Source organism: Propithecus coquereli, unplaced genomic scaffold, assembly GCF_000956105.1.
Source record: "Propithecus coquereli isolate 6110/MARCELLA unplaced genomic scaffold, Pcoq_1.0 Scaffold53, whole genome shotgun sequence".
Lineage (NCBI taxonomy): Eukaryota > Metazoa > Chordata > Mammalia > Primates > Indriidae > Propithecus > Propithecus coquereli.
The window spans coordinates 2042826-2055833 of NW_012151174.1; the positions used below are offsets into that span (position 1 = coordinate 2042826).

The 13008-nt window shown below is 57.3% G+C and overlaps 2 protein-coding genes across 2 annotated transcripts in view; one reads left to right on the forward strand and one right to left on the reverse strand.

Moving 5' to 3' along the window:
• Positions 1–742, forward strand: part of MAP4K1 (mitogen-activated protein kinase kinase kinase kinase 1) — a 15712-nt gene extending 14970 nt beyond the window's left edge. Inside the window, exon 31 of the mRNA XM_012657060.1 lies at positions 566–742. Within this exon, the coding sequence (XP_012512514.1) occupies positions 566–635 (70 nt within the window). The 3' untranslated portion in view covers positions 636–742. The remainder of the gene's footprint in view (positions 1–565) is intronic.
• Positions 743–823: 81 nt separating this feature from the next.
• The window catches only part of RYR1 (ryanodine receptor 1 (skeletal)), a 133021-nt gene continuing 120836 nt past the window's right edge, over positions 824–13008 (reverse strand). Inside the window, exons 93-108 of the mRNA XM_012656979.1 lie at positions 12553–13008; positions 11954–12030; positions 11243–11387; positions 10157–10243; positions 8876–9127; positions 8127–8257; positions 6285–6327; positions 4979–5109; positions 4822–4882; positions 4349–4495; positions 3962–4096; positions 2090–2246; positions 1618–1682; positions 1430–1530; positions 1200–1251; positions 824–1061 (exon numbers count right to left, since the gene is read on the reverse strand). Coding sequence (XP_012512433.1) covers positions 966–1061; positions 1200–1251; positions 1430–1530; positions 1618–1682; positions 2090–2246; positions 3962–4096; positions 4349–4495; positions 4822–4882; positions 4979–5109; positions 6285–6327; positions 8127–8257; positions 8876–9127; positions 10157–10243; positions 11243–11387; positions 11954–12030; positions 12553–13008 — 2136 coding nt within the window. The 3' untranslated portion in view covers positions 824–965. The remainder of the gene's footprint in view (positions 1062–1199; positions 1252–1429; positions 1531–1617; positions 1683–2089; positions 2247–3961; positions 4097–4348; positions 4496–4821; positions 4883–4978; positions 5110–6284; positions 6328–8126; positions 8258–8875; positions 9128–10156; positions 10244–11242; positions 11388–11953; positions 12031–12552) is intronic.

The window sequence follows — 13008 nt, forward strand, 5'->3', positions numbered from 1 at the left end:
CGGATTTAGCCAGTGGGAGCCTCTTTAAGGAGTCCCTGTGCCCTCTTGACATGCCAGAGGGGTCTTTGTAAAATCCAAATCTGATGGTGTTACTCTCTCCCTGCTTAAAATCCTCCTATGGCCTCAAGATAAATATTTAATCCTGGCCACAACCCCCAAGGCCATGACATCTCTGACCAAGCCCCAGCCTCTCTCTTACCTCAAAGCCTTTGCACAGGCTGTTCTCTCTGCCAGGAACACTGTTCCCTGCCCTTTCACCAGTACCTTCCTGAGTCTCCTTCAGGCTCCACCATCTATTCCTTGGGTGTGCCTTGGCGGACCTCCTGGATTAGGTTTCCCTGTCACGCACCCCATTCTTCTTTGCACTCAAGTAATTCACTGATTCGTGTTGGTCTCCCTCTCTAGACTGTGAGCTCCCCAAGGGCAAGGACTAGTCTGCTTGTTCACTGTTGTGCCCAGCATTGGGCTGGCACAGTCTCTATTAACTACTTTCTGAATGAATGAATGAGTGAAGGAACAAGCAAATGAATGAATGAATGAACTGAACTCTCCCTTCCTTCCCCAGGCCTGTAGTAGTGGAGACGCGCCCAGCGGACGATCCTACTGCCCCGAGCAACCTCTACATCCAGGAATGAGCCCCTAGGCGGGTGTTAGGAACTAGTCCCTACACCCCCCTCCTCAACAGACGCACTGGTGGTCGTGACATATCCTCGTCTCTCAATAAACATGACTTTAGCCTCTGTTGTCATCTCGTTTTTCTGGGGGGAAGCAGAATTTCTGGATGCCAACTCCAAAATCTCAGCAACCAGATACAATGATGCCAGGGGTGTAGCACAGACTTTATTTCTCCAGTACAAGGTCACTTCTCCCCCAGCTGCCTTGGGGGGAGGGGCTTGGGGGCCTAAGGGGCTTGCTTGTGAGAATAAGGCACTTGAGGTGGGGGTGGAGGGCCGGCTGGGGCTGTCTCAGCTAAGCTGGTCCTCATACTGCTTGCGGAAACAATCGCCAGCCGGGAAGAAATCCCAACATCTCTCTTGGTACATCTTCCAGACATAAGACTCCTAGGATTGGGGGATAGGGATTGGTCACATCTTCAAATGCTTGGTATTGAAAAAGTTTTTTACTGCTACCTGCTGACTGGCCTCATATTAAAGCTCTCCATGTCTCTGCCCACTGTCCTCCCATTAACACCCCCTCACCTGACCCGTGTGTTCCGTCTCGTCCTTGTTGATCAAATACATCAGGAAAAACCTAAGAGTGGAAAGGCCGCAGGAGACAGGTCAGAACCACCCCTTCCTTCTGATTGGCTGGCTGGGAATCTACCCACATGGATGACACACCCCCTTCCTGGCCCAGGTCCAGTGCCCCGCCCCTGGCTGGTGGCGGCCACGCCCCCACGTTCCTGATTGGCCTGCAGGCCCGCGCTCACATGTAATTGGCCAGATTGTGCTCTTCCAGAGTGTGAGTCTCAAACCCGTGCGGTGTCGTATCGAAGTAGTCGCTTCCGATTCCGCAGATGAAACACTTGGTCTGTGAATGGTGAGAGACATCGAAGGCGATGCCCATTTGACCCCCAGGACCCCATAATCCCTCTGGGTACCCCCAGACAGGACCTACCTCCATATCCTCCTTCACTTGCTCTTGTTGGTCTCTGAGCTCACCGAAAGCGTCGATGATCAGACCTGGGGCGGCAGGATGGAGATCAGTGCCCGGCCCAGCTCAGACTCCTCCCTCCCTGGATACCTACCTCTGGGCCTTGCCTTCCAGCCCCCATCTCCCTAATCTTACCCTGCTTCCCAAGAAGAATAATACTAGGCATTTACTGAGCACTTACTTGACCCAGACACTTAGCACGTTTAATCGACTTGGTGCTCATCACAACCCTATGAGGTTGGTATCATGAACACCCTCGTTTTGCAGATGGAGAAACTAAGGCCCATGGGGTGACCTGCCCAAGGTCTCACAGTACGAAGAGGCAGAGCTGGAATCCGAATCCAGGCAGACTGGATCCCGGGCCTGCACTCAGCCACGGAGCTAGCCTGCCTCTGGGCACTGAGGACCCTCTCCCAAGACCCCGGCCAGCGCTGACCCTGGATGATGGCCAGGAGGATGACGATGACAAAGAAGAAGAAAGTGATGTCGAAGACCACCCGGTAAAGCTCGTATTCATCGCCTGCTGGGTCCTCGATCTCGTCCCCGATGCCTCCGCCAGCCCGGACGCCCACGTACATGTGAAACAGGTAACACTGAGGAGGGGGGAGCATACTGGTCACTCACGCAATCATTCAACACCCGCTGAGGACCAGCAGGGGCCCTGGGCGAGGCAGGACTGGAGACATAACAACTGATCGTGGTTGACCTCTGCTGAGGTCACAGGGTTCACATCAGACAGTGACAGCCCAGAAATGGTCAGGGCTGTGACAGGGAGAGCACAGGCAGAGGGGCCAGGCAGGATAGGGGGCATGGTAGAGGGGTCGGGGGCTTGGGGGGCAGGGCAGAGGGGTTGGGGTTTTGGGGGGTCACTGTGAGATGGAGGATGAGCTGGGAGAAGCACAGAAAGCTTTGGGAGCCCAGTGGAGGCCTGTGACCCAGCCTCAGCCATCAGGCCAGGCTTCCTGGAGGAGGAGACACGTGTGAGCTGGAACTTAGAGGTGGTGTCAGGTGAAGTGGTGGTGGGAGAATGTTCCAGGCAGAGAAAACCACAAGCTACATCACCATCAGGGGGGTAGAAGAAATCTTGCTCCTGTGAGGAACTGAAAGAGGTTTAGTGGGGCTGGAAAATAGCTCCTGTGAGTGAGAGCAGGGAAAGAGACGAGGCCGGACCTGGTCACAGGGCTCTGTAGGCCCTAGCCCAGCCAGTGGTCAGGGAGGGCTTCCTGTAGGAGGCAGCATTTAAATTGAAAGGTGAGGTATCAATGGTAAGGTGAGGTGTGTGTACAGGTTGGGCCTGGGGCTGGGGGCAGAGAGAACGTCAGGTGCAAGGGGCTTGAGTCAGGAGGAAACACACGGCCTTAGGGGAACTGAAAGAGAACCAGGCAGCCAGAAAGCAAAAAGCAAGAGGGATTGTGGTTAGACTCAGGCAGGGCCAGCTTCTCCCTGGCTTTGTAAGCCATGGTGGGGTGATTTAATTTTATCTACAGGGTGCTGGGGAACCACAAGAAGGTTCTAAGTATGGGATGGGGGTGGGGGTGGAGCATCGTCCACCTGGCACATGAGAAAAATTTTACACTTGTTCTTTCTGTGTCCCCAGGATGTGACAGAATCCAGTTGTCTTGGGTAAGGGGACTGAGGCTGTGGACGGCAAGGCCGTGTCTGATGGGGCCTCGAATGTCTGAGGAGCTGAACTTTGTCTTGAGAGCAGGGACTCATGGGGGCCAAATCACAAGACACCTTCTCAGATAAACCCTTGAAACAATTCTTTCAATTGTGGCCCGTGACTCTAGCAAGTTAAAATCAATTTGGGTTATGATCGCCATTATTGGAATAAAAGAGAAAATATAAACATGCATTGCATGTTGGTCCTTTGGATGAAACTTTTAATCATGGACAGTAATGCTAGCAGCCAACATCTATGTAAAATCCTTTATATGCGCCCGGTGCTATGCTAAGTCTTTTAGGTGTGAGCGGCCGGGAGCACTGGCCGGGGAGCACTGTTTAGAAGTCGGTGCTATTATTACACACCCATTTTCAGGTGAGGCCCTCAGGGCATAGGGAGGAGGCTGAGGAGCCTGCCCCAAGTCACGTGGCTCCTAAATGGCAGGGGAACTTTGCCTGAGCACTTTTCTGTCGTAAAACCTCAAATAATATGGAAACGATGGCTAACGTTTAAGGAGCAACTTATGTGCCTGCAGTGTTCAAAGTAGCCACGTGGGTCGGCTCTCAAGCCCACGAGGCGGGTACTGTCATCGACCTCTTTACAGACGGGAAAACGCGGCGTCAGTACTTGCCGCAGAGCACTCACCGTCATCATGTCGTCGCACTTCATGTCAGGCTCGTCCTCATCCTCGCTCTTGTTGTAGAACTTGCGGAAGAAGTTGAAGGCCACCACGGTGTATAGGTACACCACCACCGCCAGGAGGCCCACCGTCATCACCAGCTGGGGGCAGGCACGGGATGGGTCAGCGCCACCCTCGGTTTGCCCTCCCCCACGCCCGTTCCAGGTCCTTACCCCGCTCAGCCCGTGTGGCTCTCAGCCCCTGGGCCTCACTGCCCCCACTGCCCCGGCTCAGCCCGACCGGCCTTGCCCCTCCCTGGCCCCCACTGCCCGGCCCAGACCCCTCCACCCCTACCCACACGGCCATGCTCGTCCCTGCCCAGCCCACACCCCTGCGCCGGGTCCTCTCCACACCTGTTTCCCATTGTGGGTGACGGAGGACAGGATGGTGCGCAGCGTCTTGACCCCCATGGCGATGTCCAGGAGGTGGGCAGCGAAGAAGAAGTTGTTGTAGTGCCCCAGGAGGGACATCACCATGTACCAGCCCAGGTACAGGAAAGACTGCGGACACAGAGGTCAGCAGTCAGGGGGGCCGGGAATGCTCCGGGGGTGGGGCGCCACCTCTGATTAGGGAGCACGTGGAAGATGGGAGCACTGGAGTGACGAGCACTCTCGGTTACAGGCATCCTGGGCAGGTGGGGACTCTGCAGAAGGAAGTCGCCTGGGAATCCAAGAGCACTCAGGGGTCAAAGGATGTGCTGGGGACAGGGAGCCTGGGGCATCAGAGCTACGCAGGGGCTCAGGAGTCACTCCCTAGCCAGGGACCCTGAGGGTGGAGTCCCCAACCCCCTAACACCCCTCCCCTGCCGAGTCCCTCCGCTCCTCACGTTGTCTGTGAAGATGACCCCGAACTTCCAGATCTGGTACTTGACGTCGATGGACATGAGCCTGTGTGGGGGGAGGGGTTGGAGGAGATGCCTGAGGGTCAGAGCCTGGCCACTCCCCTGCCTGCCCCAGGCCTGCCCGGGGTCGTTCCCGGCTCACCAGGTCAGCAGCCCGGGTGGCGGACTGGGCTTGCGCTCGTTGTGCGCCGTGATCTCCAGCGTGGCCAGGTCCATGCCCAGCAGCTCTGCGATCCGCTCGCGCCCGTAGATGTCCCCGTGTTTGTCCAGGACCTGCACAGGAGAGCGTCAGGCCATGCACACACAGCTGGAGTGGGGAAATGGGTTTCTCGACCTGCAAGGGCTATTTTGGGGACATTCCAAACTCTGTGTGAGAAATTGGGGGTGCATTTTTCTGGCGAGAAGGGCCAGAGCTTTCTTCAGATCCTCAGGGAGAGGGTCCAAATGTTATAAAAGTCCAGCTGATTCATTAGCCAAATTAATTAATTATTTTTAGGCAGGTAATTATTTTTAGGCAGGTAATTATTTTTAGGCAGGTAAGCAAGGAGTCCTATATAATCAGGCCCCCTTCACCCCCTCACTAACTCCGTTCCAGCCACATTGCTCTCCTCAAATATGCCAGGCACGTTCTGCCTCAGGGCCTTTGCACGGGCCGTTCCCCATCCCAGACACTCTTCCCCCAGATTGCCACTGGCTCACGCCCTCACCTCCTTGTTGATTGACATGACCTTTCCCGGGCGCCCTGCACACAACAGCAGCCTGTCCTGGCCAACACGCACACCTCCACCCCTGCACCACGTCACTGTTCGCTACAGCTCTGATCACCACCCGCGCGTTACAAATGTGCTCCTCATCTGTCCTTCCTGAGTGTCAGAACCACTGTTTTTTTGTTTACTGCTGGATCCTGAGTTCTTAAAACATGTCCTGGCACACAACAGGTACTCCAAAAACATTTATCGAGTGAATGAATGATGGTAACAGCCAACCCTTATCTAGCGTTTTCCTACGTGCCAGATACTGCTCACGCAGCAGGTCGTGTGATCCTCACAACCCTGTAGGGTTGGCGCTATTAGTGCCCCAGTTTGAACATGAAGGGAACTGAGGCACAAAAGGGCTGACAAGCCGGGAGTAGAAAAGCAGAGAGTCGGGTTGCAGAGTGTGAGCTTCAGGCAGCGCCGCTCGCTCCCTCCTCGCTGCTGTTTACTGAGCATCTGCTCGGTGCCAGGCGCTCACTCAGCTCGTCCCACGCATCAGGCATTCAAGACAGGGAGCGTGGTCATCGTGCTCCCTCCCCCATGGGGAAACAGAGGTGCTCCTTAGAGAGGCAAAGCCTCTCGCCCAAGGTCACACACAAAGCAAGCGCTTGGCAGGGCTGCGATGCGCTGGTGGCAGGCAGCAAGGGACCCAGTCCAGGAGGCCCTTCCACCTCAGCAGCCATGTCCTCTCACCTTGCGCTTGACAAACTTGTCCCAGTAGTTGCTGGGGAAAGACCTGCCAGGAGAGAGCGACCGCGAGATGTTAGGAAAAGAGGGGTCAGGGACCACCAGCCAGGCCAGGGCGGTTGGGAACCCCAGCGCTTTCTCACAGGGGACTCTGCACAGCGGGGACCCCACTGTCTTTGGTGGAGCCCAGGTAAGGCAGGGAACTTGCATTCAGAGCCAGGTGTGCAAAAAGACGCCAGAATCGCACTCCTGTTGGGGGGCCCTTGTGTGGTGACAGGGCACGGAGGAGTCCAAGCTAACCGACCCTGTGCCAACCCCAGTGGAACCCTGCCTTCTCCCACTGTTTTATTTCATTTTATTCGAAGATTCCAGCTCTTTATTTACCAGTTTTCTGAGTGATAAGTTATGCCCTGGCAAAGGTGGTCAACAAGTTCTTTTTTTTTTTTGGAGACCCTCTGTTGCCCAGGCTGGAGTGCAATGGCCTTATTACAGCTCACTGCAGCTTCAAATTCCTGAGCTCAAGTGATCCTCCTATCTCGGCCTTTTGAGTAGTGGGGGATGGGGTCTTGCTATGTTGTCCAGGCTGGTCTCAAACTCCTGGCCTCAAGCGATCCTCCCACCTTGGCCTCTCAAAGTGCTGAGATTACACGTGTGAGCTACCGTGCCCAGCTGACTTTTGGTTTTTTGAAGGGCTGGAGCAAAGATGTGTTGGGAATTCATGGGACTTAGATCTATTTGAAGGGTTTCAATTCCTTGCACTTCCTGTCCTTATTGATGTTCATATCGTCCTTGCTTTGCCCAGTGGGAGCCCCGTCTAGCTGGCTCCTGGTTCCTGTCAGCATGTCACCATTCCTCATGGAGCACATCCTTGCTTTCTGACCCGACAAGATGATCCAGGCTCATCGTGTACGTCCCCTGCCCGAGCCCTAAAAGCTGCCATTTCTCCAAGGAGGTGGCTCCTTTTCACAGGAAATGGTCTTTACGAGTCGAGGTCTCGAGCAGACACTATTTTAAACAGCGCTCCCTCCCTCCCCGACTCCCCGACCCTCCGCTAAGCACGGGTACCTAAATGTGTGCAAACTAAATGTGCCTTTGACAGTGACAACGAGTGCAGGATGTGCTTGGCGTGGCTGATCCCCTCTTCCTCCTCGCACCCCGTCTACTAGGCAGGACTCCGTAATAAAATGACCTCCAGACCTTGTCTAGGATTTACTGTGCTGCAGAAACTATATTAACTCATTGAATCATCACAAGATCCTGTGAGACCAGGGCTATTATTTATCCCCACTTTACAGATGAGGAAACTAAGGCACAGAGAAGCTAAGCGACTTGACCGAGAATTCCCAGCTTGGGTGTGGCCAACCCAGGGCTCCAACCGGGCCTGGTGTTCTTATTCTAGAGCCGTCGCCCTCTGACGCTGCAGCCCCACTGTATCAACACTTGAAGTGGGATTTGATCTGGGGGGAAATGGAGGGGGCCAGGGGTGCAGGGTGGGGGGCCAGAGTCTCACCGCATCGCCCCCACACGCCCTCATTCCCTTCCTGCGTCCTGCTTAAAAACCAGAGGGTTTCTTACTTCCCAGTCCCGGCAGCTGGGTGGGGATCACACCTGGGGCAGGATTCAGAATGCCGGTTCCCGGGCTCCGCCCCAGACTCACTGAAGCGGAACCTCCCCGCAGGGGCCCGGGACTCTCCATGTGTCACCAGCCCCGCCCCCGCAGGTACTTTAATGCAGGGGAAATGTGTCTACTTGACAGAGGAAGACTAGGCCTTGGGGACAATGAGTCAGGGCCAGCAGGGACAGGAGCCCTGGTCCCTGTCCCCGCCCTCCAGCGGGGCTGGGCCTTACGGAGTGTTGAGCACCAGTCGGTCCCACTGCCCCTTCACGTCGTCGTCCTCAGGCTGCTCCGTGATGTAGAGGCCATCGAACTCCAGCTTTCGGGCCAGCTCCTTCTCCCGCTTAAAGATCACCAGGGGCACCTAGATCGTGGAGGGCGGCAAAGGGCCGTGTCGGGCGCCTCGGCGAGACCACGGCCTCCGCAGAGCGGCAGGAACTCGCCCGTGAGACCCCACGTTAGAAGAGCTTTCCCAGAATGATGAGGGCAGGAGTTGGGGACACGGGCGGAAGGGTCAGGATGGGGGCGTGGGCGGAGGGGTCCAGGCCAGGGTGGGAGAAAAACAGGGGAACTGTGGAGCCCAGAAGTGGTGCCTGATGCCGTCTGGGGCTTTCTGAGGGAGGGAAGTTTGAACTCAGGCCTTAAGAATGAGTAGAATAGGCAGGTGGAAGGGGGTGGAAGGGGGTGGAAGCAGGGCAAAGCATTGAAGACAGAGGGAACATCATATGTAAAAATGTTAAGCCCAAAGAATTCTTATTCTTCCGTTCCAGTTCCCCAGCTATGACATGCGATAGTTTCTGGTTTGAAGAGCATCCTTGCTGAAGTCCCTAATCCTGTACCCAGTCCCCTGGTTCTTACCCCAACTCCAGGACCCCCGTGGCCTGACCACTGTGAGGCCCTGAGCCCCAGCCCTGGGTCCTCTCCACCAGCATTCCTCCCTCCTCCACAAGCCCCTGCCCTGGAGCCCAGGGTCACAGCCCACCTTGAGGCAGTTGTAGCCAATGATGCAGAGAAAGGCCACCAGCGTGTGGAGCAGGCTCAAGCACCGCAGGGCGGGCTCCATGTAGCCCGTGCTCTCCTCCAGGAAGTAGTACACCATGTTCTCATCCTCATCACCCTCAGCCTCCTCACCGGCCCCTGAGCCCCAGCCAGAGCCGCCCCCAGACCCTGCAGTTGACAGGTCCCCAGCAGCTGAGCCCTCCATGTCGTCCTCCCCAGGTGGAGAGTCTGAGACCTGAAGTGAGGACGGAGGTCCATCAGGGCAGGGCCACAGTGTCCTGGCTCCTGAGCTGTCATACCCAGAACCCACTAACAACATTAACAGCCTCCATTCCTGAGATTGGACAGGGCCATACAGTCTTGGTGGGACTGTCAATCAAGACTGAGGGGCGGGCCCAGGACCCTAGGTAGCAAATCAGATTCTGTCCTGAGAATTTGCCCATTGAACCAGGTGACAGAGGAATAAAAACAGTTGATTCATATTCATAATGGAGCCCTAAAAAGACTAACCACTAATATTAACACAAACCCCAAATTAGTAATAGCCACCATTTCTACAGCACTTTCTATATGTCGGATACTGTTGTAAGTGCTTTACATATATTCATCCTCTTCTCATCCTCACAGCTCTACAAGGCAGACACTGTTACTATCCCATTTTACAGATGAGGAAGTTGAGGCACAGAGAGGTTAAGTGTCCTGCCTAACATCACACAGCCAGTGAGTGGCGGAGGCAGGACTCTATGTCACAGAAGCCACGCTCTGATCTTCAGTCTGCCTCTCGTCCTACTATCTAGACCCCTGGCAAGGCCCCAAGGGTCCCTTTGTCCCTTTGGGAGGCCTGGTTCTTAGGTCTTTCCTTCCATTCTGTGGGCTGCCCATTTTCTCCTCCCCACAAACTTCTCTTGAGTTCACGTGAAAGCAAAGATGCTTGACTGAATCAGTGGGTGTTGCTGAGAGATGAGGGCCTGCACCCAGGGGCACAGGGCTGGCCCCCAGCAGAGCTGGGCATGGAATCCAGATCCACTCCTGCTCCAACTCCCACAGGCACCCAGGCATCCATTCCAGATGGACCCAGACACCGCCACTTACCCTGCACTGGGGGGCCCCAAGATCCAGGTGTCCACCCTGAACCCTCCTAAGAACCCTGAGCCCAACTCCTTGTCCCCTCACTGCAGGGCCCTGGGAAACTGCGGGGGGCTGAGCCTCACACCCCACAGCCTGGATAAGGGCCTGACTCGCCCAGCCCCACCACAATCAGCACCTTATAAAACAGCAAGATGAAATTGATGGCGAATGCCAAGAAGAGGGCGAGGAATCGCAGGGTGTAAAAGTTCCGGGACAGGTAGTTCTGAGAGCAAGAGAAGAGAAGAAGAAAGATTTCACAGTCCAGCCTCTGCCCTGGAGAATCCATCCCATTATTACCCACGAGCAAAGCACCTGGGTTCTCAATATCTGATCTCACAATCTCCTATTTATTAAGTGCTTGCTGTATACCAAGGCCTTGCTAAGAGCTACATATACATGAACTGTTTGATTCTCACCATAACCCTATGAAGCGGGTACTGCTGTTATGCCTACTTTACAGATTAGGAAACTGAGGCTCGGGGAGGTGGTGTCTTGCTCAAGGTAACATAGTCGAGGAGTGGCAGGCCGGGAATGTGAACACGGCAGCTGGGCTCCAGAGCCCGCACTCCCAACCGCTCTGCCGTGCTGCTTCCCAGGTGAGGCTACCCTGTCTGCTCTGCCCCAGGCAGGGGACATCTTCCGTCTCCCCTTCCTCTTTTCTCTCCACCTCTGTCTTTCCCTCTGTCCCTTATTCTTCCCACGAATCCTCACTGAACCACCTTCTGCTCCGCGTGTTTCCCTCAGCCTCTCCTATCAGGCTGGGCCCGGAGAGGAGACAGGACACACGGAGCCCTGGGACCTGCCTCCTGAACGCCTGCCCCTCTTCCTGGCCCAGGTGAGATGAGCGATTCCCCCGGAACTCAGACCCCCCGGGGCTGCTGGGGCTGGTGTGGGGGCTCACACATAAAGGCTGAGAGCCACGAAACAGGCTATGGAGGAGGGCCAGAGCGGCGGCCTCAGTTGAACTTAGCAGTGGATAGAAGGTGGGGTGGGAAGCTCAGGCAGGCGGCCCTGGATGAGCAAAGGTATGGAGGTTGGAACAAGGACAGTGGGCAGGGAGGGGGTGAGGAGCCAAGCGAGGGCCACCTTGAACATGCTGCCCTACCCCCAGGTCTGAGGACATCTCTGCCCTCTCCCCAGCTGGGATTCCCATGGAGATGAGCTCGGGAACACAGTGGGGAGGAGCGGTGGGTGGGGGAGGGGGTCTGGCTGGGAGCCTCACCAGGAACTTCACCCTCTGCACCTCCAGTTCTCCCCAGAACTCGCCCCCAGCTTCCTCCTTCTTCGGAGGGGCTGGAGGAGGTGCCTTCTTCTTGGGGGGCTCCGGTGGGGGCTCAGGGACTTCTTCCTTTTCCCCATTCTCGGCACTGTAGGGCAGGACACAGAGAGAGGTCAGGAGGAACCTGGGCAATGGATGGATTGATTGATTGATTCATTCAAAGCCATTCACCGGCCCAGGTCTGAATGGAGCTAGGGACACAGGGTGATGAGACAACCTCAGGCCTTGCCCTCATGAGGCTCCAGTCCAGTGGTGGAGACAGATAGTGACAGCGACAGTGTCACCAGGCAGTGACAGCCCAGAGTGGTCAGGGGATAAGGGAAGCTCAGGGGGTTGTGGGAACCTGGAGGAGACACCTCCTCAACTTAGGAGAGGGCCGGTGTCAAAGTCGGCTTCCCAGAGAGGAGCCATGTGAGCAGAACGGAAAGGGCGGGAAAGACTCAGAAGCCCTGGGAAGGTGCTCCGGGCAGGGAGAAGGCGCACACCAAGGCCTGGCGGTAAGAGGGGAGCACTGATTTCACGAGCCTCTCCTCTGTGCCTGAATCTGGGCTGAGTGATGCTGAGGACACACGGTGGCCAGGACAGCCTCGGGCCCTGACCTCTAGAGACTCCCAGCCCAGGGAGCCGGGCCCCTTGGGCCCCAAGGCCACTCACTCGGCTTTCTCGGGCTCAGGCTCTGGCTCCGGCTCCGGCTCGGGCTCTGGTGGCAGCTCCTCCTCCTCGCCATCCACCTGGGGGCAGGGCAAGCCTGAGCCCCCACGCCAGGTGCTTCTCGGGGCTGACCGCCCTGCCTCGCCCTGGGTAATCTAGTTCCATGCTTCCCCACCAGAAGGCAGAAAGATGGTGATTCCCACTTTACGGAGGGGAAATTGAGGCCCAAAGCACTGCGCAGTGTCAGGCTGACTCCCAGCGGAGCTCTTCTCCCCCAGGCTCCCCAGCTTCGCCTTGACCTCCACCCCCACCAGGGCACTCCCAGCGCGGGGGCCTTTCCCACGTGGGCTGCCTCATTGCCCACAACCAGGTGTGTCCCCGAGGGTCTTTGGCCTCTCTCCCCTCTGATCTGGTCCCTGGGTCTCTTGCTCTCCCTGGTCCCCCAGGTGTCTCTTTCGCTGTCACTCCCAGGCACTGCGAGCCTTTCTCCCTCTCTCCATCTCTGTCCCTCTCTGAGGGCCCCTCTTCCTCGCACCTCTTCTGCGTGGTGTCTCCGCCCAGCCCCATCTCTCCAGAGCCCCGAGGCCCGCCTGCCCTCTCACCCCCAGCTTCCTCTTGATGATGGGGGAGCCCTCAGGCGTGGGCGGCTCCGCCGGCGTCGTGTCCCCCATGTCCCCAAGACCGCCGGCCCCTTCGGGCCGGAATGGGCCCCCGTCGGACACGGACACAGCTCCGTCGGGGCCGCCGGGCCCGGCGTCGTGCACCGCCGCCTCCTCGTCGCCAGCGCCCTCCGCGGCGTCGCCCGCGCCCTCGCCCGCGCCCTCGCCGTCCGCGTCGCCGCCCGGCCCCGCCGGCTGCTCGCCGTGCACCTCGTCGCTGGTGGGGTCGGGCATGCCCGCCAGGAGCTCGGTCACCGTCACCTTCTTGGCGCCCTCCACGAGACCGCCGCCGAAGAGCGAGCCCCAGAGCAGGCGCAGCGCGCCCTTCGCCGCCCCGGCGCCCGCGGCCCCCGCGCGCGTCACGGCGGCCCAGAGCAGCGCGGCCGTCGCGGTGGCCGC